General features: G+C 40.4%; 1 protein-coding gene across 1 annotated transcript in view; it reads right to left on the bottom strand.

Moving 5' to 3' along the window:
• Positions 1-639: 639 nt before the first annotated feature.
• LOC149282010 (histone-lysine N-methyltransferase EZH1-like) overlaps positions 640-27,783 on the bottom strand; it is a 116,875-nt gene continuing 89,731 nt past the window's right edge. The window contains exons 10-20 of the mRNA XM_089498681.1: positions 22,344-22,524; positions 21,640-21,836; positions 17,979-18,070; positions 17,628-17,668; positions 17,208-17,333; positions 14,708-14,886; positions 9,514-9,609; positions 6,100-6,181; positions 4,817-4,897; positions 879-963; positions 640-700 (exon numbers count right to left, since the gene is read on the bottom strand). Of these exons, the coding sequence (XP_089354807.1) occupies positions 640-700; positions 879-963; positions 4,817-4,897; positions 6,100-6,181; positions 9,514-9,609; positions 14,708-14,886; positions 17,208-17,333; positions 17,628-17,668; positions 17,979-18,070; positions 21,640-21,836; positions 22,344-22,524 (1,221 nt within the window). The remainder of the gene's footprint in view (positions 701-878; positions 964-4,816; positions 4,898-6,099; positions 6,182-9,513; positions 9,610-14,707; positions 14,887-17,207; positions 17,334-17,627; positions 17,669-17,978; positions 18,071-21,639; positions 21,837-22,343; positions 22,525-27,783) is intronic.

Genomic DNA, 27,783 nt, shown 5'->3' with positions numbered 1-27,783 from the left:
TCCACTGTGTGTTCAGATGGAAACTCTCATGTACCTTTATTGGGACTTTAACCAGTCACCCTTAAAGTTATGCAGGGAAAATATATTGCTTAAATTTTTCCACCAAGATAAAAACAAAATTGATAGAAGTCAATTATCTAACGCAAAGCTATTTGTATTGTATCATGAATTACAGTTTCAGAGTACAAAGATTTGATAAACCTTGACAGGGTTATCTCTATAATAATTATATGAAATCTATAATCAATATAGCATTCCTACAGTGCAAGAGTCCCTATATAGGGTATGTTGTGCACTTCTTTGCCCCCTAGGCACCTTAAACTGATATTTGCCATGTTCATTCTACTTATTCATCTATAAAGTTAAATAGCATGTAGGAAGGCTAAAGTTGGGGAAAGTTGTTTAACAACTGAGTTTGTTTCAAACAGTGTGTAAGGAAATGTAAAGGTATTCATATAAAATATTTTCTTTACTTCAGATGCTCACAAATGCATTGGAAGACGACACTATCAAATTATGATGCACTGTACTTGTCAAAGACATTAAAGTAAACGTGACTATTTGGTCAAACACAGACACATCCAGTGGAAACATACACAATATTGTCACAATAACAAGGCTTAGGAAGCCACCAAGGCGTCAGGTTAAGTCGGTTTCTCTCTCAATGCCAACATATTTCAAAGCATCAGCCTGGCTGTATCTGTAAATAGAAGTGCAAGAAAAACAGCAATGTCAAAACCTAAGCATTTTGCACACTATGACAGTTATAAACAATGACTAACCTTGGTGCAGAAAAGATGTACAACCATCACACCAGAACCTGTGTCCAAGCCTACATTAATAACCTCTGCATAGGCTGCTGGTAATTGAAGCCTTACCTGTAGTCAAAGAATAATTCTTCACCAGCCTGGATTGCTCTTTTGGCAAATATACCAATGCGATGGTCTCCATTCACCATGACCACTAAAACAACAGTTTAAGGACATGGAAATAAAAAGGACAGATTGATTTGGACCATTTCAAGAAATAAATACACATTAAAAAAGTGGGAGAAAACTGAACAAATTCCTTAGTAGTATACACCAAATGCAAATGGAAAAAAACAAAATATATTCATTTGTCATGATGCTTGGAAACAGCTAATATGCCTGGGATTTACATCTATCTTTGCCATTAATAGGTGAATATTAGAAGGTGATCATCACTTTATGTAAGCTGTAATTTTGTTTTCCAAACATTGGTAGTATTATGTATGCAGCAACATCCCTTAACACAGTAATACCCAAAATGCACATTTTGTATGTTCTAGAGAATAAAGGCTCAGAATTTGCACACTACATTATTTTTTATGAAGAGGCTGTTGGAGACTGCAGGATTTTTATTATATATGAAAGGTGTATGATGTGTGGTTTTTTTCTTATAATTTTTCTTACTTTTTTCCTTTTAAATGAACAGTCTTTATACAGCCCCAACAACAAAGAATATGTATTAAAGTACTTTATTATGCATTTCTTTTCTGGCCACAAATAAAAAAAAGAGGACTTGCCTGGGATGCAGCTCAGTTAGCTTCTGCTAGCTGTTTTTTGTAAATGTGTGGAAAGGTTTCATTGGACCCTCCTGGAACTCTTGTGTGAGCCAATGGGGCTGATGGTGAGTACAGTTAAAAGGATTTGCTGTTACCTGTCAGTGGTAGGGCACAAGTGCACTCACTCTTTAAACACTACATTCCCCCATCATGGATATATAGTTACATAGTTAGATAGGCTGAAAAAAGACGTGTCCATCAAGTTCAGCCTTTCCCATATCTGTTTATTTGTTGCTGTACGAAGTTGAGATGTGCAAATGGACCACAACTGATTCGGACACATTTTTCCATTTGCATTTGGCAAATTATTTTTCTGGCAACTAACTTTGTTTCTTGCCTATTCAGGTGAGCCAAAAACGTAAGGGCCTTTTTTTATTTCAGGAAAGAAATTCATTGCCCAGTGCCCACAATCTCATTTTCTCTCACGTTCTCTATATTTTTCTCTAGAAAGAGAGAAGGGTCATCTAAGGTAATAATGAAAAAAACTAAACTTGCCACTTGTCAGTGATCTGATCAAAAAAATAAATTTAAAAAAGTTTGCAAATTGGAATGTGCATGTTCCAGTTTTGACTCCACAATATCTGAGAAACACGACTTATCTATGCATGTGGGGTATTGCTGTACTCGGGGAGTGTTACTGAACACAAATCAAGACCTATTTTGTTCTTTCACATATCCACTCAGAAAAATAAACATAGTAAAACTGCAAAGTGGATGTGAAAAATGTTTTCTTTCCGGTGTGGACAGGCCAATATGCACCTAACTAGATTCCCTGAGCCGTTTAGTTTTTGGAAAATATATAGTTTTAGGGAGTTAAAATGAAATATGGGACCTCTACTGTGTAGGATCCAGCAAACTGATGTGTAAAAATTTCATGTTTGAAAACTGTACGCATGTTGCCAAATCCGCAATGCCAAAGAGACATACCCTACCCATGTACACGGGATATTCCTGTACTCAGGGGTGTTTCTGAATACAAAGTTGTTTCAGTAATTTCACGTACCCAGGGAAAAAATTTACTGAAATACTGTTTGTTAAAAATGGAAAAAAATTACATTTTACTGCAATGTTTAGGACAGGCTGGCACTAAAATGGTTAAATCAAGTGTTGAAATGCCCCTAGTAAAATACTTTGGGATGTCAACTTTCAAAAAAATATATACTTTTGCTTAGCAGTTTTTCTTTTTCTAGCCACTATTGCCAGCATACCACATTTAAAAAAATATATTGCTTAGAAACAGCGCGCCATTCATATTTAACCCTATAAGTACCAAAATAAATTAAAATACCAGGCACATGTGGTGTTTCCAAAAACAGGACAAATACCTAAATACACTTTTTTTACATAATTATCCCCACATTTTAAGATATTTTTCATACTGCTCACATTTCTGTAAATATTTTATTATATCTTTCCATGTCAACATATGACATGTAGCCAAGTGTCATTTCTTCAGTGTTGTGACATAAAAAGATATAATAAAATATTTACAAAAATGTGAGGGGTGTACTCACTTTTGTGAGATACTGTATATAATTATTATTTCAAAAGAAAGCCCTACTTGTGCTGAAAACCATAACATGTGTGGGAATCAGAGTTGAATAAAGTCATAGCAAAAGCACAAAAACGTTAAAAAAAACAAAAAAAAAACCCTGGTCCTGAAGGGGTTAACCCCTTAAGGACAATAGGGGTTCTTACTCGTAGTATATTGTGGGACAATGGCTATTTTAAAATTTTTCGGTGTTGCTGTTTAGCTGTGATTTTCTTCTTTCTCATTTTGTGCTCCCACACATATTATATATTGTTTTTTTCAGGACAAACAGGGCTTTCTTTAGATACCATTCATTTTATCATATCATCTAATTTACTATAAAAAAAATCATAAAATATGGGGATTTTTTGTTACAAAATTACTTTTTCTCACTTTTTAAACAAAAAACTTTTACTCATCTGCAAAAACGAATGAAAAAACCTGCTAAATAGATTCTACTATCTGTCCTGAGTTTAGAAATACCCAATGTTTTTAATTTTTTTTTGCTTTTTTCTGCACGTTATAGGGCAATAAGTACAGGTAGCGTTTTGCTATTTCAAAACCTTTTTTCCAAATCTGGTAATTCTTCCCCCATCTGCCATTTCGGGTATCTTTGAAGCCGGCCAATGCAATTTACCCCATCAAGTCATATATTTTTAAAAACTAGACACCCCAAGGTATTTGAAATGCTGGTATTTTAACCCTTTTCATGCACTAATTTTACCACCAGCCTTTGTGAAACTTTTATGGTAGTACATTTTTTTTTATTTTTTTCACACATGTTGTACTTCAGGTATAAATTTACCGCTCCTGGTATATGTCTGTGTCAAACAACACCCCAATATGTGTTCAGTAACCTCTCCTGAGCGCAGTGATACCCAACAATTTTTTTTTTTATTTTTTTTACTAATCACTCATTAGTGAGCTGGGCTCCATTGACCTTGCATGGTTGGATGCAGTACCTGCATTCAACCTGCAGGCGGAGCTCGAGAGTTCTCAAGAGGGTCTGGATAGACCCTCTATGAACTCATATCTATTGTTGATGCCATCCTGTGAATGACGGCAACGTCATTTACAGGATGGCACTTGTGGTTGCTCCTCAGAGCAATCACAAGGCGATCAGGGTAGGGGGGTAGTGTTGCTGACATGCCTCGATATCGAGGCACGTCAGCAACACCGTTTATGCTTAGGAAGTGATTCCGATCGCTTCCTAAGCTGTTTTAGCCATTTTTCTTCCGGGGAGGGCTTTCCTCCTCGGATCCACGGTCAGCCTCACTTGGGAGGCTTCCGTGGATGCTGCAAAGCTGCCGATCGCGCTCAAAACGCCGCAATCACGGCGATGCAGCTATTTAACTGCAGCCCGTACATGTACGGGCATTGTCATTATCTCGTTGCACGGCAACCCCGTACATGTACGTGGATTGTCGTTAAGGGGTTTAAGAGACAGTAATCCTTATTTTGGTTTCTACTACAAGCTTCAACAAGGCAAAAACATGTTTCAATGTTTATTGCACATAATCCAGCAAGCCTAAAAGGGCAGAGATAAGGGACTCTTTAGTGAGTTGCACTCAGAAACACTGCAGAGCAGAGGCACATTGTCAGAATAAATATAAAAATACAGTAACGACAAAAATACATGAATGTTCTTTATTGGTCTTGGCCAATTGCTGGTAACTGATTAAAATTAATGTGTCACTTACCTTTAGCATAACAATTAGGATTCACTGAGTGATTTGCAAAACGAATTTTGTTTCCTTTACGAGTAGCGTCGACAACAAAATCTGTTCACAGAATAGAAAATGAGATGCATTCACTCAATTCTGATACCTTTGTAAAATGGCAAATTTGTTAAAGTTGATATCTTCATTGGCTAACTGAAGTTTAATAGGTTGCAAGCTTTCGGGACAATCTAGGTTACTTCTTCTTAAGTAGTTCAGTTGACAGATTTTAAATTCTAAAGGTTCTCAGAGTACAAAGGAGGAGTATATAATTAATAGGGAACATATAATATCATTTATGAAAACCATGCGGTTACATTTTATTTAGTCATTCTACAACAGAAGCCAAACAGGTGACTTTGCCACCAGGCACATATATATATACCGGGGTCCCTATTTGACCACCTTACGTGCACCTTGACCGGCCATCATATGCACTTTAATGCATTTTATATCTTAGTAGTCCCTTTAAATTACTGTGTGATCCTCATTGCAAATGTATGGGGGATTTACAGAGCCAATCAATGGAGAGAAATCTTAGACCTCTGAGGAGGTGTGCCACTACAGCTTCTCTATAAGGTCATTTTTGTAACTTTAGTAAATCTATATTAGAGTACTTCAATTATTTTAATGTGTATTGTTTTCCCCTGCCTGTGATACTGGAGTGCATCTTTAAGTGAAAGCTACAATTAGGATAGTAGTGTCTGGAATGCAATCTAAGGAGGTTGTAAGCACAGGTACTGTGGAATTTACAAATTTTATCCTGACCACCCTTGGACTCGGTTGGACTCGGTTGGACTAGGTTGCTATCAACCAACATTTTTCAGCCTTACTATATAACAATGAGAGGGTTTCAGGGGCCTCCTAAACTCAATTTATTCAGCTTTCCTCAAAATAAAATATTCTACAAATAAAGGGTGTACAAACCTACTGTCATTTCTGCTAGTAAACAAACAAATTTACAAAAAGATCAGAACTGCATAGCACATGTGTACTTAACAACTCACATGAAAAATAGTTAAAATACTAGTTATAACAAAAACTTTGTGATTTATCAAGAATTACATTAAACACAAATGATCATTGTAGCATGGCCCTAAATGGCCAACACCTATTTGAAAATCCATAATACTTAAAGGAACATACTGTATTAAATAGCCTGAACTCAAAAAGATGTTTCACAATCCTTGCAATAATATATTTTTAATTCAATGATGTATTTTAATACAATCACTAAGAAGCTTGCATGAGAGTGGTTAACTTGCCATTGTTGAGATTGAACAGAAAACTTGACATGTATCTGTCATAAACCTTTCCCCTCCGATCAGCTTCATCCTGGGAAATTAGCTGAGGGAAATAAATATTACATATTCAGTATGTGCAAAAGTTTTAGGCAGGTATGGACAAATGCTGTCAAGTAACAATGTTACTTTGTATTAACAAAATATGTTAATACCGTATTTGCTCGATTATAAGACGACCCCCCAAAATCTGAATATTAATTTAGGAAAAAAAGAAAAAGCCTGAATATAAGACGACCCTATAGGAAAAAAGTTTTACTAGTAAATGTTAATTCATGTAAACTTTGTGAACAATTGTTTGTTAATAAAAGCTATGATTGAGAAAAATATTTTGTTTTTATTTCCTTTTTTTTTTTACAACCTGCCCCCCCAGTTATGCACATCTGCCCCCAGGCTTGCCACTCTGCCCCACAAATGCCTTATACCCCCTATATGACACTGTGCCCCATGATATGCCTTTTAACCCTCTAAATGCCACTGTGCCCCATGATACGCCTTTTAACCCTCAATATGCCACTGTGCCCCATGATATGCCTTTTGACCCCATATGTGCCACTCTGCCTCCAGAATTTCCTTATACCCCTATATGCCACTCTGGCATTTAGGGGGTTAAAAGGCATATTATGGGGCAGAGTGGCATATAAGGAGGTATAAGGCATTTCAGGAGGCAGAGTGGCATATAGAGGGTTAAAAGGCATTTCTGGAGGCAGAGTGGCATTAAGGGGGTTAAAAGGCATTTCACAGAGCACTCTGCCTCCAGAAATGCCTTATGCCCCCATTTAACACCCCCTCCCCCTCCCTCCTCCAAACTTACCGGTGCTTCTGAGTCCCCGGTGCTTAGTCCGGGCGGCTGCAGCGGAAGTTGTCTGCGCGAATTGGGTAGAGCTCTACACGCTGCCCGGACTAAGCACCGGGGGACTCAGATGCACCGTTAAGTTGGGGGGGGGGCATAACACAGGAGGATCCAGGTCCCCTGTATTTTTCAGAGCAAAAACCTTGTCTTATAATCGAGCAAATACGGTACTTTATATGTATTACATTTTTTTTTATCAATTAACAAAATCCATAGTGCTTGAGCAGAAGAAAAATCAAATCAATTTTTGGTGTGACCATACTTTCTTTTATGGTCTTTTAATGAACTTGCCAGGTAGGTTGTTTCAAACATCTTGGAAAACTAACCACGGTTCTTCTGTGGATTTAGGCAGCCTCATTTATTTCTCTCTTGTCATGTAATCCAGACAGACTTGATGATGTTGAGATCAGGGCTCTGTGGGGGCCATACCATCGCTTCCAGGACCCCTTGTTCTTCTTTACAATGAAAAAGGTTCTTAATGACTTTGGCTGTATGTTTTTGGAGATTGTCATGCTGCATAATAAATTTGGGCCAATCTGATGCCTCCCTGATAGTATTGCATGATGGATAAGTATTTGGATGTACTTTTTCAGCATTGCAAGGAACATCCACCATGCTTCACTATTGCCCGCAAACACTCATTCTTTATTAAATAGCACCTGTTTGGTATAATTGGTTAATCAAACTGTGTGCTAGTGTACCTAGAAGAACTGATGCTGTTTTGAAGGCAAAGGGTGGTCACACCAGATTTTGATTTGACTTTTTTTCTTCTGCTTATTCGCTTTGCGTTTTATTAAATGATAATAAACTATGAACTTGTTTCCATCTAATTCATTTTGCATATTTCAATCTTACAAAGGTCGGTAAATTGTTTACCACGTGGTCTGTTGAAGTTTAATTATGAACTCTAACTGTTAGCTATATTGTACACTCTGATCTTTTACCAGTTCACATTTAAATATTAAGACATACATTAACCACTGCAAATAAAGTAAGAAGACAACTATTGATGAGGTATATACAGACTCGATTTGCACTCATATTTGTTGTCAATTTTAATCCATTGAAGATTAAAAATGATTGCCACCTAGCAGAAAACAGCATAGCCAAATCCCATCCTTGTCTGTGCCTGCTTCCTCAAAGCTGATGATTTGACAGTGTAAGCCAATACTCTTGTAAAAGGCATTCTCTTTCCACACAACGTAGTGCAAGGGATCTAGTTAAAGCCTTATTTAAATGATCTAGCTCAGAGTCAATCACTGCAGGAAAAGTAATTTGTAAAATACAGACAGCTTTATGAAAATTATGGGTGCACTTTAAAGATAATTCTTGCTTCTTCAAGAATACTATGTAAATTTGTCATTCATTAGAAAAGTCCTGAACAATGTTTATAGATATGTCTTTAAAAAGTAATATCACATTTAATACATGAACATACCAACTGTATCCCACTTAAGAGGCCAATAAAAGCTAAAACATAGGTTGTCTCAAATTTGTTTTGCATGATATTTGCTTAGGCCCTTTTCCACAGAATAAGTGCTATCGGCATATAGCACGCACTTTTTTAACTAAAATATGAAGCTGAAACCCTAGCTGCGTGTTAGACGCCGATAAATCCTAGAGCTGCACAATCTTCCCCTGCACAGCTCTCTCCCGCGCCCTCTCTGATGCCGGGAGCTGGGTGATGACGTCACTCCGGCCCCGGCATCAGCACAAAAATTAAAACGCTGGAAGATAAAGAGGAGCCGTACCAGATCTCCCAAAATGTAGGTAGTCTGGATTGGCAATATATAAAATTAGTCTGTGTGTGTCTCTGAGTGTGTTAGTGTGTGTTTTTTATTATTTAAACTTTTTCACCCAAATTTCCTTGTTATACACCAGTGCGTGTAATGCGCTGATAAATATGTTATATATGTTTAACATCATCCCCAGAGTATAATAATACCCAAACATATAGCGTTTTTTTATATTTTGCTCCCTTACTGTAATAAGTGCGGGTAATGGATTAGGTGAGAGTCTCTGTGCAGAGACAGGTTCAGGCTCAGAACCCTGAGTGGGACAGGCCAGTACTGAAGCACCTGATTGTAAACGGCAGTCTGCAACAGCTTTAGGCTTCATTCTAGGCACCATCCCCAGGAATAGCACTTGCAGACCGCAGTTGGCTGGGGAACTGGCTGACAGAAGCAGGCCAATGGGAGGGGGAGGCTGGCAGATAGCAGGCAGAGGCTAGCAGACAGCAGCGAAGGCTGGAAGATGGCAGGGGAGACTGACAGACAGCAGCAGAGGCTGTCAGACATCATTAGAGGTCCCAACAGGGTCTGTACAGACCATGCAAGGGTCTTCACTGCATGGGCTGACACCCTCTACGATGTCTGCTGTAATGGCACCAAACACTGCTACACTGTTCCGTCAGTGTCATCAGCCAGACATATGGCCAGGTTCATGCAGTGGCAGCAAGAATGGAAGCTGGATTCCCTTGTGATACTAATGGGTAAAACGGATATGAGTACGATAAGCCAACTGACCTCTCCACAATACTCAGAGATAAATTCATTCTTCTGGACAGACTCTTTAATAAAGGTTCCCCAGCCAGCAACATCTGATGGTGCCAAGAGCAGGTGCTAAAGAACACAAAAATAATAAAATTGTGGATTATTTAGTATCTCCTTTATCAGAACACAATGGGGAGTCTACTGTTCCAACAGCTTCACCAAACATAAAGGCATAGAAAAGCTCTTAGTAAGTATTATGTGCATTCTTTATACATGGAAAAAATAACCTTTATTCTTCCAAAGTTGCAGCATAACTTTCCCTCCAAGATCCCCACCAATTTGGCTGCTCAATGCTGCAAATCACTGGGCAGCAAAGTACTACATTTGAAATAAATGGAATTTCCAAATGAACATACAAGCAGAGGGTTTCATTAGGATTACATGTACATGTGTGAAGTACTAAACTGCAGCCAGCTACAGTGTTGGTTTGCTCTTTACCACACACATACACACGCAATCCTAATGAGACCCTCTGCTCGTATGTGCACACATGTACAGTTTCAGCAGGAGATGTGTTTGGCCAAACATCTCCTAAAAGGAAGGGGGCAGAAACTCATGGAAAATGCCTCTGGATTCTGAGCAATTTATCAATTAATTTCCATGCAAAAATACAATTCCCAGGTAACACTCAGACTAGGAAAACATTACCAGAATTACCTAGTTTGTAAGAACAGGGATTTATTACATCAGTCACACAGGGAAGATTTGCATATATTGTGTTTTACCGGTGGCCTGTAACAACCAGTTAATTGTAGATCAATATGTATTAATCTTTACAGAGGAATATTTTGCATCCCTGGCTAATGGCTAGGCTTTCACTGAGACAAGAGTCAGGGTTAGGGGTTATACAGACTCTCTTGGTTAGGGAGACTCTCTTGATTAGAGAGACTCTCTTGATAAAATCCTCAGACAGGGGCTGAAACGTCAAGTTTCTGTTATGATAACCACTAAAAGCAAATAAAGCTCACTGAAAATCCTTGGTGTGCTTGTTTACTTTCTTGTATATGGACCTTGGCTTAAAGATGCATCCAGGTAAGAGTCAATTCTCCTGAGACTGTATGCAGGATTACTTTGGATTACATATATATATACATACACTTAGGTCCGGAAATATTTTGACACCAACACAAGTTTCGTTTTTTCGGCTGTTTACCAAAATAAACTCGTTACAGTTAAATAATGATAAAGTGTAGTCTCTCAGCTCACATCCAACTTTGAGGGAGGGTTTATAAATTACAGTTTTTCGTTTTCAAGGGACCAAAAGTTATTGGACAATTGACTTAAAAGCTGTTTAATGGACGGGTGTGGGCTATTCCGTCATTATTTTTCATGAATTAAGCATGTAAAGGTCTGGAGTATGACATTCACATTTGAAAGCTGTTGCTGTGAAGCTACAACATGCAGTCAAAGGAGCTCTCAATGCAAGTGAAACTGCCTGTTTATTTTTTGCAGCCTATCCTTAGGCTGCAAAAACAAACAATCCATCAGAGAGATAGCCAGAAACATTAGCAGTGGTCAAATCAACAGTTCATTTTGAGAACAAAAGAATGCACTGCTGAGCTCTGCAACACATAACATTTTCAATGTCTACCATAAAGAGAAAACTTCATAAGAACAAAACCAGTTTAGACAGTTTTAGACCAGTTCTGGAACAGCATTAGGTGAACTGAAATCAACCTGTGCCAGAGTGATGGGAAGAAAAGTATGGCGAAGGCTTGGAATGGCTCATGATCCAAAGAATACCACACCATCTGTAAAACACTGTGGAGGCAGTGTGATGGCATAGGCATGCATGGTTTCCAACGGGACTGGGTCACTAGTGCTTAGTCAGATTAATTCTGAAGCGTATAGGGATATATGGTCTGCTCAGATTCATTTTAATTCAGCAAAGTTGATTGGGACAGTGCTTTACTTTACAGATGGACTGTGACGGAGAACATACTCGGACTGAGTAGCTCCGCTGTAGAAATCCTCCTTGCAGTGAATGCTCAATTGTTCAGGGGATTAACCCTTCATATTCCCCCAAGCACTAGCCGAGACTTAGTGTAGGGGTAAAACAGAACTCAGTTTATTGAAGAACGCACAGACCTTTATACACAATACATGACAGGATTAGGGGTATAATCTCATCAACCACCAGACAGCTCAGCGACACCATACAGTTCTATGGCCAGCAATATCCACCCGACAAAGAGTCACTATCCCGAGGGAGCGACGTCAAGAATTTGTGCAGTAGCCGGGCAAGAGTTCCATAGCTGCAGCTGGGTAAACCCCGGGCCTACTGTTGCCCACTGCAAGCTTAATGTAACCGCAAAACAGCAATGTGGTGGGATAAAGGGTGTCTGTAGCTACGCAGTTCCAATCGTGGGCGTGTATCGCTGCGGCTTCTAGCCGCCATATAGTTCCATGAATTTGCTGCTAGATTTCGGTAAGGCGCATCAAGCTTTTTCTGGCTTGTACAGCCCCCATAGCCGGCTAGTTCATGGGAGTCTGGTTATGGCAGACCAAACAGGGTTTTCCGTTCACCCTGTGCCCCCAATAAGCACTGGGTTACTTTGACATAAGAGGGGACTGGGCAGGCAGGTAAGGAGTCTCCTCAGGAATCCACCAGTGCCCCCTCCCAAACTCAAATATACTGCCATGTGTCCTCAGCATCAGGGGGTTACCGTGACATTTCTTCCCCTTCACAAGGATTCTAACACAGGAGGAGACCCGAGATGAGTTGACTCCGAAGTTAGTCAGTCCATCCAGTCCCAATTGGTTTCCGAGCCCAATTGCCCCTATAAGGGTAGTGTTCACCAGTCCATCCTCTGCCTCTCCTGATGTACATATCTGTCGCTTGAGAATGCACTCAGCCGCTGGGGAAGGATGCCACCTGCATCTCCTCCCTGGTGCTCCTGCTGGGGACATGGGCTGGCTGTGCCATCTCCTGGGACCTCACTCAACCCCTGGGGAGTAATGCCGCATGCATCCTTTCTCCCTGGTGCTCCAGTTGTAGCAAGGGAGATGGGCCTGCTGCCCCTACATCAGCGCTTCAGCTGGGGCGGCAGGGCCGTATGATGTGGGGCCGTTGCAGAGACCAGCGGTACTCTGCCCTGATGCCAGTGCTCCTGCTTGTGCTGTAATATCCTCTGGCTCTGAGGACAGAATGGTCTCCAGAGGGCTAGCAGCTCTCGGTATGCGCTTTCCACCTGCCATTCTTTCATGACCAGATAGTCCAGATCAGGTCTCAGCTCTGGGACTTCTCTGAGACCAAGCATAGCTTCTCTGTATTACCCAACATCTTCCAGAGCAGAGTCCCCTTCGCTGACAAATTTAAAAAAAAACGGTAAGGCTCTCCCACAACAATCCAGCACCGTCAAAATCATACCCCTCTGGAGATCATTCTGTTACAGTCCCCAAATATGCTTGCTCTGCATGCCACCACAGAGCCTGTTATCGATTGTGCAGCTCTACCTCTTGTTGGACCAGCTTGTCCAATTTGGATACCCACTGCTCCTGGGGTTACTGTCCTAGGAATTACATCCTTAGCTCCCAGTGGTCTCTAATCCTATGTCCGTAGCTTGTAAAACACTGGCCCCGGCGTACAACAGCCTCCGGGAGTGCCAACTCCCATAGTGACCCTCAAATCTGTTGTGTCAGTTCCGTATAGTTCTGTAGGCAGAGCAGTGGTGTAGCACGAGAGGATGACCCACAGCAGCCCCTGAAACTCTGCTGCCACGTCCATGTCCCTGTCAAGGCGACCGAAGGCTGCCAACCTGTCCATCAATCCCAGTGGAAAGGAAATGTCCCAATGCTTGAGCTAGTAGTGCCTTTCCATCAGCTTTAACTCATACGAGGATGAGGAAATCCCACATCTACCACCAAATGTGACGGATACACGTACTCGGAATGAGTGGCTCTGCCGTAGGAATCCTCCTTGCCGTGAATGCTCAGTTGCTCAAGGGATTAACCCTTCACATTGCCCCAAGCACTAGCCGAGACTTAGTGTAGGGATAAAACAGAGCAGATGTACTGAAGACAGCACAGATATTTATACACAACAGATGATAGGATTAGGGGTATAATCTCATCAATCACAAGACAGCTTGCCTCCGCAATACAGTTCTATGGCCAGCAATGCCCACCAGACAAATAGTCACTATTATGGGGTGATCCCGAGGGACTCATGGGAGTCTGGTTACGGCAGACCAGACAGGTTTTCCGTTCACCCTGTGCCCCCAATGAACAAAGGGTTACTTTGACATAAGAGGGGACGGGGAAGGCAAGTAAGGAGTCTCCCCAGGAATCCTCCAGCGCCCCCTCCCAAACTCAAACACACCGCCATGTGTCCTCAGAGGGTTACCGTGGCATGGACAATAACCCAAAACATACTACGAACTAAACCCAGGAGTGAAATATTCTGCAATGGCCTAAATCACCTAATCTCAACCCGATCAAGTATGCATTTCACCTGCTGAAGAGTAAACATAAGGCAGAAACACCCACAAACAAACAACAACTGAAGACAGCTATAGTAAAGGCCTGGCAAAGCATTACAAAGGAAACCCAGCATGTGGTGACTTCAAGCAGTCATTTCCTGCAAATTTATGATTGTATTGATCTGTCCAATTACATTTGAGCCCCTGAAATAAGGGGACTGCGTATGAAAGTTTGTGTCAGTGTTCAAATATTTCCGGATCTAACTGTATACACACACATATTCAGACACTAACGTTCAAAAGTTTGGGTTACTAAGAAATGTCCTTGTCTGTGAAAGAAAAACTTTTTTTTTTCGTTAAAATAACATCAAATGGATCAGAAGTAGTTTGTAGGCATTGTTAATGTTGTAAATGACTACTGTACCTGGAAACAGCTGATTTTTGACGGAGTATCTTCGTAGGTATGAAAAGGCCATTGTCAGCTACCATGACCCCAATGGTATATTGCAATACTTGTATATGTTTTACCCCCACGGATATGAAAATGAACTTACAACTGATGTTGATAACCAATAACATGAAAGACAATAAATGAGGTGTGAGTTCCTCTCTGTCAAAGAACAGGTGAAAATTCTAAAAAGGTACAAAATCTTTCTTGAAACTTTACATGCATACATAAAATACAAAAGGTGCATATTATAACCAAAGTATGTATGTGTTTGTGTATGCTACACATGCATGTTCACCTTCTTTAGGCCTCTCTGAATGCTGCAGTTCTTGCAGGACACAACCTTGGAGTCCCAGTGTTCAGATGCCCCACATGTGAGACACAGATCCGGATCACATTCTCTCACTGCCAGGTAACAGGGGCACTGCTTTGTGTTGCATTGGGTCTTGCATCTGCATCCAGGAAATCTGTTTTGACCTTCAAATGAATGATTTAACTGGTAACTACATCTAAGTAAACAGAGTTTCTAGGGAAACACTTCACTTCAAGCACTTTTGTGAAACAGGCAGTTTATGTTTCTCTATGTCAACCCGATATTATACTAATAAGTACTGTACAGGCTTTAGACATTCTACACTCTTCTAGTTTTAATACAATTTGCCACTTAAATAACAATATTTATAAACATTTTAAATGTAATTGTAGATCATTTTGCAATAAAAGCAGGACTGCACACTAATTACAACACAATATTAAACTGGATCAGGTTTCCACCAGTTTTCTAGAAGAAATTAGTTACTGTTAAGCACCTCTTAGTATGAAACGGGTGAGGCAATAGGCATATTTGAGCCACCATAACTAATGTATTTGTAATTATTGCTTGGAGAAAAATAAAGGTTACATTTTATACTCTGCATTTCTTTTATCATTTGGAGGAGATATAAAGGTAATGTTTATGCCTCATGGAGTATAGGAGGTGCGTGTTACAACATTGGGAAGTTTGCCGTTCAATCTAATTTTCTACATATAACACAAAATTCTACCTACCATATTCACCTACCCAGATCTTACCTTTGACAAAGGCTTATAGCCAAAACATTGGGGGATCTCATGGGGTGTCAGCCTCTACTGTCTGTATCTGTCATTCCCTGGTATGTAATCTGTATTTGTACTATTTATTTTGTGGCATGTTATCTAGTAAATTTATATTGGCTTTCATTATTTGGTTGTTTTGTGTATGCCTTTGAGTGTTAACCTTGTGGGATACATTTTGCTCATTGTTGTAGTGCTTGGCGGTTACTTTATTGTAGGGCTGCAACTAACGATTGTTTTAATAATCGATTAGTTGGCCGATTATTTTTTCGATTAATCGATTAATCGGATAAAAAAATGAAAAAAAATTTCAATTTAAAATAATGTAATAAAAAACGTACAATTTACACTTTCATCTCTTTATTGCAATGGCCTCTCTCTATTCACCTTCTTATTTTACTGACATAATAAGAGCTACAAGAACCCAAACACAGTGTTTCTCAAACTAGGTTTTAATACAAAGTTATTAGTAAATATTAATTCATATGTTAACTATTTTTCATATTTAATAAAAACTATGAGAAAAAAGCCTTGTTTAAATTTTTTTAATTTACCAAACTGCCCCCGGTTATGCACATCTGACCCCCAGCTTGCCACTCTGCCCCATATATGCCTTATACCTCTTATATGCCAGTGATATGCAGCTGAGCCCCCTGATATACCTTTTACCCCCAGATATGTTTTATGCCCACCTGATATGCCTAATATCGATATGCCTTATACCCCCTATATGCCCTGAAATTCATAATACCCCCATACACCACTATAACTCACCCATACACCACTCTGGCTCCTCCCCCTCCAATACACCACTCTGGCTCCTCCCCCTCCCATACTCCACTCTGGCTCCTCCCCCCTCCCATACTCCACTCTGCCTCCTCCCCCTCCCATACATCACTTTGCCTCCTCCCATACTCCACTCTGGCTCCTCCCCCTCCCATACACCACTCTGCCTCCTCCCATACATCACTTTGCCTCCTCCCCCTCCCATACACCACTCTGGCTCCTCCCCCTCCCATACTCCACTCTGCCTCCTCGCCCCTCCCATACTCCACTCTGCCTCCTCCCCCCCTCCCATACTCCTCCCCCTCCCAGAGTGCCGTATGGGAGGGGGAGGAGCCAGAGTGGTGTATGGGAGGGGGAGGAGCCAGAGTGGTGTATTGGAGGGTGGCTCCCATACACCCCTCTGACTCCTCCCCCCTCCCATTCACTGCTCTGCCTCTCTACCCGGCTCCGTTACTCCCCTTCACTTACGCTTAGGCTTCTATGAAGTCAGTAACGGAGCCGGGTAGAGAGGCAGAGTGATGTATGGGAGGGGGGAGGAGTCAGAGGGGTGTATTGGAGGGGGAGAGAGACGGAAGTGAGAGACCGGCCGACAGTGAGGGGAATCCAGGTCCCCTGCAGCGTTGCGGGGATCTGGATTCTAGTGTTATAATCCGATCTCTGTTTGAGGTCGGATTATAATTTTTATAATCGATAAAAATCGATTCGATTAATCGATAATGAAAATCGTTGATTTTATCGATTAGTTGTTTCAGCCCTACTTTATTGACTACAGGATCAAACTCAATATCACACTTATTGCTATTTGTTGTATTTTCTAAATTTTGAGTGCAATTCTGATTTACAATAGAGCAATAAAGATGCACCTGGCTGTATATGTCGCTCTGTTGAGAAAAACAATATATATATTAGTGGTTACTCACAGTCTGGGTTACACTGACAGAACTTTTCACAGAAGTTTTGTGTCATAATGCAAGGACATGTGCTGTCACAAGGATGATCTGGGTGATCGCATGGCTGGTAGTTGTACACTTGATTAGCAGAATTATCTAGCAATTAAGATAAAGAATAGCATCAAATATATTTTTTCCTCAATCCCATACATGTTTAAATTACCTCACTGTACTAACCCTTTAAAACTTGTGCTAGGAGGCTATTCCATTTATCTACCCTCAGTTCAGTAAATTAAAACTTCCTTACACACACACATATAAACACACAAAAAAGCAAAGCTTTCTACAAGAACACCTGTAAAACGTAGGCCAATCTAGATGCTCAGCTGCAATCAGTAAATAAGTTTCACTTGTATTTACTAGAAAGTAGAGACAAATGATGACTCTTACCTTTCTTTAGCTGAATCTTTCTACAGTGAGCAGCCCACAACCTGCAGTATGAAAAAGAAGCAAAAGCCTTAGCAAGTAAAAGGTGTTTTTGTTTTCAGAACTTCATTTCATGTGCCCCATGTTTTTTCCAGCTCCTGCAAATGGAAAGGTTTCATCACGGAAACATGGACAACATGACTCTCTAATGCAGCTTCAATGTAAATGTTTAACCTATTACGCTTTAAAAAGTGATGCAAGGTACATTTATTTTTGTGTGTTCTTTTGAGACAGGCATTATTAAACATCTATTAATTCAAATTATACTTATATATTCCTATTTTTAGTAGCAGGGCAAATTGTTTGATATATTACCTATGTTTTCTCTTCTTCTTCTGTGCTGTGCTCATTAATTCCTTTGCAGGTACCTTAAGAATCATTGAGTCGTTTACAGCAAACTGGAAAACCTTTAAAGGACACATAAAAAAATATCAAACAGGAAGCAAATAGACATAACTTATATGGACAGCACACAAACTCCACTCTCACTTTCGCTATTCAGCTCTCATTTCTATAGAGCTACTCCTTAAACACCTGGGATAGAAGACCCTTCCTTCTTACTAACGCTTTCTACCTAGATGAATGGTGCATTATGACCTTCACAGTAGGGTTTAACTGAAAAAAACTTTTCAGGTCAGGCTACTTGGAGCACTCTCGCTTTGGTGAGAGTGGCTTTTCGAGGGGCAGGACTAGCTGTGCACATGGGCATGGTTAACCACATGATGTGCGGGTTAGCCCCAGATAGCTTAGAACTATATGAAAAATAGAGGGATAGGGCAGGGATAGGACAGAGTGACCCAGGGAAGCTGTGGTTTAGGTGAAACGCTGACAGTTCCCATGTAGGGGCAGTCCATATTCTTCAAACAGGGCTGGTCCAACTTAAACAGGCCCTCTCAGGGTGGCAGCAACTCAGTGGGGTCATGTAACCTTTTAGTAAAAGCATGGCGACTTGCACAGTATGCAAACTATTAGGAAGAGCTCACGGCAAAGTCTGGAGTGAGAAGGTGTAATAGACTAAGTAGAGGTGCAATACAGTGAGTTTGTGTCAGAGCAAGTGCTTGTGCTACTGTAAGAGTGTTTGCTAGTGCTCATGTTAGTTACTCGGTGGTCAAAGATGCCAGGCCTCCCCTGACTTGTGCATGGCAAAGAAAATCTGAATTGTCCAAATTTTCGGTTTCATTTTTGCCGCGTTTGGTTTTGGGCCTAACGCCTAACACCTAACAACTTCTGGACTCACATTTTACCTACGGCAGCACCATCTCAAGGTTTTGGAAGATATCCAGCCTTGATTTCTTCAGGCTCCCTGGTGTCTAGTGGGGGCAGCGGGTGGAGGCGTATAACTCTACTCTTGACACCAATATTTATCAATGAATAGGATATAAAGATAATAATTTTTGGCGTTGTCTCCAAACTAGAGGTTTGACTGGTAGCATAAATGGGCAACTGTCTTTATCAACTAACTTCTACTCAGAAGCAGTGTTCCCTCTAAGATGTGCGTGCACACATAACTTTTCAAGAGAGCGCACACGTCGTAAAATTGTGCGCACAGTACCGAACGGGGAGCTGGGGGGGGCGGGCAGTCCGTCCAGGGTGACGCTGGCACTCCTGCAGAGACGGACAGTAATGTCCGCCGCTGGAGGAGCAAGCTCAGTTGGGGAGATCAAGGATCTCCCTCCAACCGGCTTAAAAATCAATCAAGGGAGCAATGCGCGCGGCAACTGATGCTGTGCGTCGGGATTTGATGTCATATCCCGGCGCACAGAACTGAAGCCACGCTCACCGTCTTTACTGCACCGGAAGGACAGGACACAGAAGAAGAAGAGGCAAGAGGAAGAACGAAGAGGAGGAGGAAAAGTAACTAACAGAGGAAAGGTAGGAAAACATTAAGTGAGAGTGGATTAGTAAGTGTGTGAGCATGATAGGTGTTATGCTGTAGTTTATGCTGAATGTTTGTGAATGAGTGTGTGTGTGATAGCATGGATGTGTAAGGGGGGGGATAGCATGGCATAGGGAGGCTGTAATCACATTAATATGATGCCCAGGTTCCAGCATGTACTGGCTGCCTGGGCATGATAGGAGTGTGATTGCTGTTAGCAATTATATATATATATATCGTTGGGGTGTTATTTTTACTATAGTGTTTTTTTTTAAAGGGGGGGGGTCATTTTCAGTTTCGGTCAAGTGAATGCTGAATTTTTGGTCCAGAATTTTCATTTCGGTGCATCCCTATATACTAAGCCAGACACTGAAGTGGTGGTAGGCCTACACCACATCAATGTTTGGCTTAGTATATAGTGATAGGGGTTATGCTGCATTATTGGCAATGTCTGGCTCAATGTATAGTGATAGGTGTTGTGCTGTGCCTCAGTATATAGTGATAGGTGTTATGCTGCCCCACCGTCAATGTGTGCCTCATTATATAATAACAGTTATGCTGCACCACTGTCAATATTTGCCTCAGTATATAATGATAGCAATTATGCTGCAACACCGTCAATGTGTGCCTCAGTATATAGTGATAGGTGTTATGCTGTACCCCTGTCAATGGTTGCCTAACGACAGAAGCTATGCAGTTTTTCCCAATAAAAAAATATATATATTTATCCTTTACGCAGCCCGGTGACCCTGCTCGTGATTTGCTCATAATTAACTTTTGCAGTGAGAATTTCACCTTTAAAATAGACCATGGAGTCAAAAGGGTTGGAAATATATAGCTCCACCCCCTTGCAATGTGATTTTTTTTCAGCTCCACCAATTTCACTTTATATGGACTATAGAAGCATATTGTGCACACAAAATATTGGCTCTGGGAAAAATCTTGCACAACAGAAATTTTCTGCGCACACCACCCAAGAAAAATTAGAGGGAACATTGCTCAGAAGCAGTATATACCTAACCCAAGCACTTTATTCTTTATATACCTTTTATGACCGTGGCTATTTAAACATTTTTGTGGTGCTTGCGTTTAGTTGTAATTTTCTTCTCTCTGTTTAGTGTACCTACACAAGTAATATATTGTTTTCTTCAGGACATGAAATGCAGTAGTTATCTTTTGATAGCATTTTTATTATATCATCCTATAACAGAAATAATAAAATATGGTGAAAAATTCAAAGAAAAAGTCCTTTTTAGACTTTTACTTGAAAAATCTTTTACTTGTCTCAAAAGTTAATGAAAAAAACTGCTAAATAGAGTCTAATATTTATCCTGAGTTCAGTACAAATATCGGTTTGCTATTTCAAGACCTTTTTGTTTCAAATCTGGGAAACTTTTTCACCTATTTTTTTATATTTTTTGGACATTTTTTTTTACATTTTGTTAGAACTGGATGGTACCCCTGATGGTGATATCAGTTAAGAATTATTTTTACATGTTACCACATTTATTTTTTTAACTTTATTTATTTTTCTTAATAAATTTTACTAATCACATTGTGCTTAGAAAACTGGGCTCCATTGACTTTTTCAATGGGTGCCGCCATTTTGCAATAGACAAAATATCTCGCAATGGCGCTTGTGGGGGCTCTCGAGAGCAAACAGTGTGTCCTGGGGTAGATTTTCCGTGTCCCTGAATGCCTCAATATCATTGATCGCCTCTTAACCTCTTTTAAACCTCCCGGGAGGTTTTGCTGAAGTTTTCGTATTGCTGAATACCTTGACATCGAACCATTAGAGCAGCATCATTGTTTGCTTTCCAAGCTTATTTAATGCCATGACATGCCAGGCACATCATTGATTATTAAATTATTTTTTTTGTTCAGATGAACATCACTTCAAAGAAAGTTTTATTTGCAAAAATAAAGTGATACTAATCATCTGATTTTTAAAATAAGCACTTTTTACTTTGTTTAGTATATTACATTTTATATTCATTTAATATTATATATAACACTCATGGTTTAAGGATGAAAAGTGGAATGGAGTTAATGGAATATTAATCAATGTCTGTGTAACATACTGTTGAAACATGCTTTTACCTGTTTGCATGTCTTGGTGCCCATCAGGCGGGCTATTAAACAGAAGTTGTTGAAAAACGTTCCATGGAAGACTCTGAAGAGAGATTCCTCTGCTCCAGACCATTCTACAGGTTCACTGGGTTCAGATACATCTGGAAGTTCACCACTTACACTGCTCTGCCTTTGCCTGGTTGGGGTCTGGCAACGTGAATTTGCCTCTAATGTAAGGATAAATAAAACATTTAAAAAAAATCAGTTTCCTTGAGGTAGCACTGAATTTTAGAATTGTGTCAATAGCATAATAGACACAGCTCTTTCTTATGTAAGTGATTCTTACACAGTTTCTAGGCCCAAGCATACAAAATCATTGATGTTTGCTCAAGATTTACCTGTATGAGTTAATGCTGCTTTTATCCTGCACCGAACAGATCTAAAAAAATCTTAACAGTCTGTAAATGGAATGTGCAAGTTGCATATCTTGTAACATTGGGGGCATATGGACATGTCCATCTTGGCATAAGTGTATTTTAATTTTTATATATCTAACATCTAGAGTTATTAAATATCAAAATGTTGCTTCGTAGCTTTGATTTCCTGACAAGCATATGCAATAAACATAGCTGGAGTCTCCAGGTAAAGAGCTACTTCTGGGAAGTTCCCAAGGATGGCAATTAATATATTCTCATAAACAAACACACAAGATTCCATGTGCATCCTCCCCTTACCTGAAGAACTGGAAGCGCATTCGTTGCTGGTTTCCCTATCACTATCACCTTCTCTTGTTTCTGAAACTGTGGATGATGAAGTACTTGCACAGGATGCACTGACTGAAGTGTTTTTCCTTCTGCGTCTTCCTAAGCACTTGGATCTAGGATTGTTCATCATAGCATACTCTTTGGCCCCATCCTAGAACAATAGACATCAGACAACTCACTGATGAATGAACATTTGATGCACCACTAGCCTGGTGTATTGTGACTGCGGAATCGCTACTCTTGTGGAAACAAACATTCAGTTGCTAGCCACATTTCTTTTTAGAATATCAACATATTTTAACTAATAATTTGAGGAGGGAAAACATTCAAGGAGGGAAAGAAAACACTAATGCAGACCGTTTACTCCTGTCAAGCTCCAAGCACAGGTCCCACAGCCTGTCCGTTCTACGGAACACATAATAAAAGAAATAGCAATGCCAGAGATTCAGCAATTTGGTGTTCATGGAAGAGAGAAAAGCCGAAATTCTTCAAGTTAAGACAGCTTTTATTAGCTCAAAAGTAAAAACACAATAAAGAATGGGAGCAGATAAGGATTTCCAGAGAGCAGCCTGAAGTGTTTCATCTAGGGCTGCAACAACTAATCGATAAAATCGATAATAATTGATAATGAAAATCGTTGCCAATTTTTTTATCGATTATAAAATGAGGGGTTTTTCAGAGCAAACGCTCTGAAAAATACCCCTCATTATATAAACCGTTTCAGTGACTCACAGCAGCAGCTCCTACTTACCAGTCCCTCCCTGTAATCACTGTGACAGCTGGCCCCGCCCCCTTCCTTCTCCCAGAAGGCCAGAACCACATGGCTGTGAAACTCATCTAACTGTAAGTATAAAATTAATATTTGGGCTGCTGAAAGTTAGGGGAGGTGGGGTTTAATTTAGGGGCAGTTATGGTTAATGGGGTGTTTAGGGTTAATTTAGGGGAAGTTATGGTTAATGGGGTGTTTAGGGGCAGCTATGGTTAATGGGCTGTTTAGGGGCAGCTATGGTTAATGGGCTGTTTAGGGTTAATTTAGGGGCAGCTATGGTTAATGGGGTGTTTAGGGTTAATTTAGGGGCAGCTATGGTTAATGGGGTGTTTAGGGTTAATATAGGAGCAGCTGTGGTTAATGGGGTGTTTGGGGTTAATTTGAGGCAGTTATGGTTAATGGGGTGTTTAGGGGCAGCTATGGTTAATAGGGTGTTTAGGGGCAGCTATGGTTAATGGGGTGTTTAGGGTTAATTTAGGGGCAGCTATGGTTAATGGGGTGTTTAGGGTTAATTTAGGGGCAGCTATGGTCAATGGGGTGTTTAGGGTTAATATAGGAGCAGCTGTGGTTAATGGGGTGTTTGGGGTTAATTTGAGGCAGTTGTGGTTAATGGGGTGTTTAGGGTTAATTTAGGGGCTGTTGTGGTTGATGGGGGTCTTTAGGGTTAATTTAGGGGATGCTGTGGTTAATGGGGTGTTTAGGGTTAATTTAGGGTAGTTGTGTTTGATGGGGTATTTAGAGTTAATTTAGGGGTAGTTATGGTTAATGGGGTGTTTAGTGTTAATTTAATGATGAGGACTGAGGGTTAATTTAATTAATTTAATAAAGTTAACTTAAGGCGCAGTTAGAGGTAAAGGGGGGCAGACTAAGGGGAATCTAAATCCTGGGGGCAGTGAAGATTAACCCAGTACTTATTTATAAAAGTATGGTGTCAGTGTGATGCGAACAGGTCTGTGACTCTGAGGGGACTATGAGATATCCGGGGGTATAAGGCATATCTGGGGAGGATGGAGTGACATATCTGGGGGTATAAGGCATATACGATATATAAGGCATATGTGGGGAGGGCAGCGTAGCATGTCTGGGAGGCAGTGTGGCATGTCTGGGGAGGATGGAGTGGTGTATCAGGGGGTATAAGGTGTATCAGGCACAGTGGCATATGTGGGGGTAGAGTGGAGTGGAATATGTGAGAGGCAGCGTGGAGTGGAATATGTGGGAGGCAGCGTGGTATATGTGGGAGGCAGCATGGAGTGGAATATGTGGGAGGCAGCGTGGAGTGGTATATGTGGGAGGCAGCGTGGCATATGTGGGAGGCAGCGTGGAGTGGCATGTCTGGGAGGCAGCGTGGCATGTCTGGGAGGCAGCGTGGCATGTCTGGGAGGCAGCGTGGCAAGCCTGGGCTCAAATGTGCATGTGGGAGGCAGCGTGGCATATGTGGGAGGCAGCGTGGCATATGTGGGAGGCAGCGTGGAGTGGTATATGTGGGAGGCAGCGTGGAGTGGTATATGTGGGAGGCAGCGTGGAGTGGCATGTCTGGGAGGCAGCGTGGCAAGCCTGTGCTCAAATGTGCATAAATTGGGGGGGCTGGTTGGGAAATAAAGACAAGAAATGCATTTTATCAGTTTGTTTTTTTTTATTCTGCGTTTGTATTTAACATAATTTGTTTATTAAATTATTTTAAATAAATGAAAAATGTACATTCATTTTTTTATCCGATTAATCGATTAATCGAAAAAATAATCGGCCAACTAATCGATTATGAAAATAATCGTTAGTTGCAGCCCTAGTTTCATCCAAGTAGAACTTAATCATAGGCATACCGCCTTCCCATGAGCCTAGGTTTTTAAAGGCTAGAGGCGTGCAACCAGCAACCAGCTACAATCATTCAGCAATTAAGTAAGCCACATGCTACGCCAAGTACAAAACATAAAATTGTACATAAAACCACAGATGTAAACAAACGGTAAATAAAAAACACCCTGACTTGCCCGGTCAGTTTTTTTATTTAATTTTCTTAATCTCCCTCTCACACATACTGTAAGTAGTATAATATTACTGGAACACAGACAAAGCAGGGGGACACAAGATATATGTTATAGTTACCCACTGACAGAATATACACATTTAATTCTGTGCAATAATAAAAAAAACCTGGAAAAGAAACTCCCGCAATAGTAGATGAGAACCACTTACCAACGCTAAGATTTTTGTAGCACATGCAGATCCTGTGCCAGCATTTAAAATGGCCTATAGCGCTCAGCCAGGGAGAAGGCTTGCCCATGGTTTGGGTCATAAACATACTTGGGGAGATTCTAAACCCAAGTGTTTTAGCCCTTTTGGCTGAGAAATTACATGCCTTCTTTAGAATGGTTTCCAAATAGGGATAAGCACTCAGCACGGGTAAGTATTTCTTCACTGTGACAAATTGCCTCAAACTCAGCACAGTAATTAGTAATACATGTAGAGCGTGGTCAAGATCTGCCTTTAATTTTGGAGTGTTGATAACAAGTCCACTTGGTTTATATGGTCAACTGTCCCCTTTTGGCTTTCAAGATGACACTTAGTGGATAACCTCTTAATAAGATCTTTAGCTTATCTTTGGTATGCCTCCTCCATATTGCATATCCTGTTTAGGCATATAAACGGTCCCTTAGGAATACCTTTAGATAAATGATGGGGAGGACATGATTTAGCATGGAGAAGAGAGTTACGTGAGTTGGGTTTTCGGCTGCCTCTGTTCACCCTTCTCGAATATGCCTTATGCCACTCTGCCTCCCAGATATGCCTTTTTAACCTGGAGAGAACAAGGTTGGCAGTTCTGCAGAGCCTTTGGGAATTGACTTCACCCAGATTAGTGTTTTAATAGTGTTTCCCTCTAAAGGTACTTGGGATAACCTATAGAACCTATAGAAAAGCACGGAAGTTGTGGTCATACTTTACGAATATTAGGGGTGTGGAAGAGCTGAATAGTAACATTGACCTCAGAATTTGTTTTAGATTTCATAAAAAAAGGTTTTTCACAATCTTTTTTCTTTAAATTGTCAGGTGAGCAACATATGTTTAAAGATTTCTTAATTATACAAATTTTAGGAGGATATGGTTGTATCTCTTGCCTATCTCTTATGATTTACTGCACAAGCTAATGAAGGTTTTGGAGAAGATATGTTGGAACAAATATGCGCGCAAATGGTTTAATAAAGCGTGGCTTAAGTCTGCAGGTGGAAGACATGGTTTGTGGTGAAAATTTAAGATTGTTCTGTAGATTATCTAAAGAGGCTGTTGGATAGAATTGCGTAAGGTGGATGTCCCAATAAAATGGCAGAGGCTTTTATGGCACTGCGTCCCAAGATTACAGGAAATTGGTTGATGCATGGATCTATTCTGCCTTTCACAAATTTTCACTTCAGAAGTGTGCTTAAAAAATGCTTATTGGCTCTTGGTTTGGAGAAAGCAAATTATTCAACTCATTTTTTTCAGGATTGGGGCGGCAACAGAAGCTACACGATTAGGTTTAAATAAATCAAATATTAAAAGATTTGGGAGACAGGAATCTGATTTATGTTATGCCTAACCTTTTGTAGAGGCTAATTTTTGCTTTTAGGTTGTCATTCAAACGTTGTTGGACATTGCTTTATTTTCTGGCCTCAGAAGAGAGCAGAAATAAGGATATGTGGTAAAAACCTATATAATTTTTCATGGCCTAATGCGATTATTATCCATTGCAGTGGCAATGACTTGGGGCAAGTCAAATCAATCAAGTTTTTGTTGCTATTTAAAGAGTTTGTTCTGAAGTTATCTGAAGTAATCATATGATATGAAATAGTACCTAGGCTTTAGAATTGAGAGCGCTAGATAAGGTTAGGCAAAAGCTAAATAAGTCTATGCAGATATGTATGGCTATTTAAGGGGTTTTAAGTTTTAGGCACTAGGATCTAGAGGGAGGTTGTGAAGGTTTTTACAGGAGAGATAGAATATATCAGATATCAGTTATGATCAGTGTTCCCTCTAAGCTGTGCGCTTGTGCGCGCGCACATAGCTTTTTTAGAGAGCGCACACGCCAACTAAGAAGAATTAGATGGAACATTGGTTATGATATTTTAAAATCTACAAAGTATGGTGGAAGAAGCCATGACTTTTATGGGATAGGCCACAGATGGCTTTTAATATCCATTTGTGTTATTTGTGTAAATTAGTTGATTACGTTTAGCTCGGGATTAGTTAAAGTTTGTTTGAATTATGTTTACGAATTCATGCATTTTGTAAATAGTATGTAGAGCAAAATAAAAGGCCATGGCCTGTTTATCCAAAATATAAATACATTGTGTGACAGACCGTCCAGGGACCTCAGGTTTTCCCTCTCTGCCAAGAGCGACTTCTCCCTTCAGGACAATAATTCCCTGCAATCCGTAGGCAATATCCCCAAGCAAAGTAAAGGGATATCGCTATCGGGTAGCATCCCAGAGACAACAAGGGCAGTAAAGGGATTAACAATACAATAAGGTCCCAACCTTCACTATCTGTTACTGGCCAAAACCAGTTACAAGGTTTGGCTGGGATAAATGTCTGCAGTCAGTAGCGTACCTAGCGGGGGGGGCGGTCTGCACCAGGTGCCGCTCATCAGGGGGGTGCCAACTGGCCGGC

The sequence above is a fragment of the Sceloporus occidentalis genome, unplaced genomic scaffold, assembly GCF_023333645.1.
Source record: "Sceloporus occidentalis isolate IW3139 unplaced genomic scaffold, rSceOcc1.0.p SCAF_124, whole genome shotgun sequence".
Lineage (NCBI taxonomy): Eukaryota > Metazoa > Chordata > Lepidosauria > Squamata > Phrynosomatidae > Sceloporus > Sceloporus occidentalis.
This window is presented reverse-complemented; position numbering and strand designations above follow the sequence as displayed.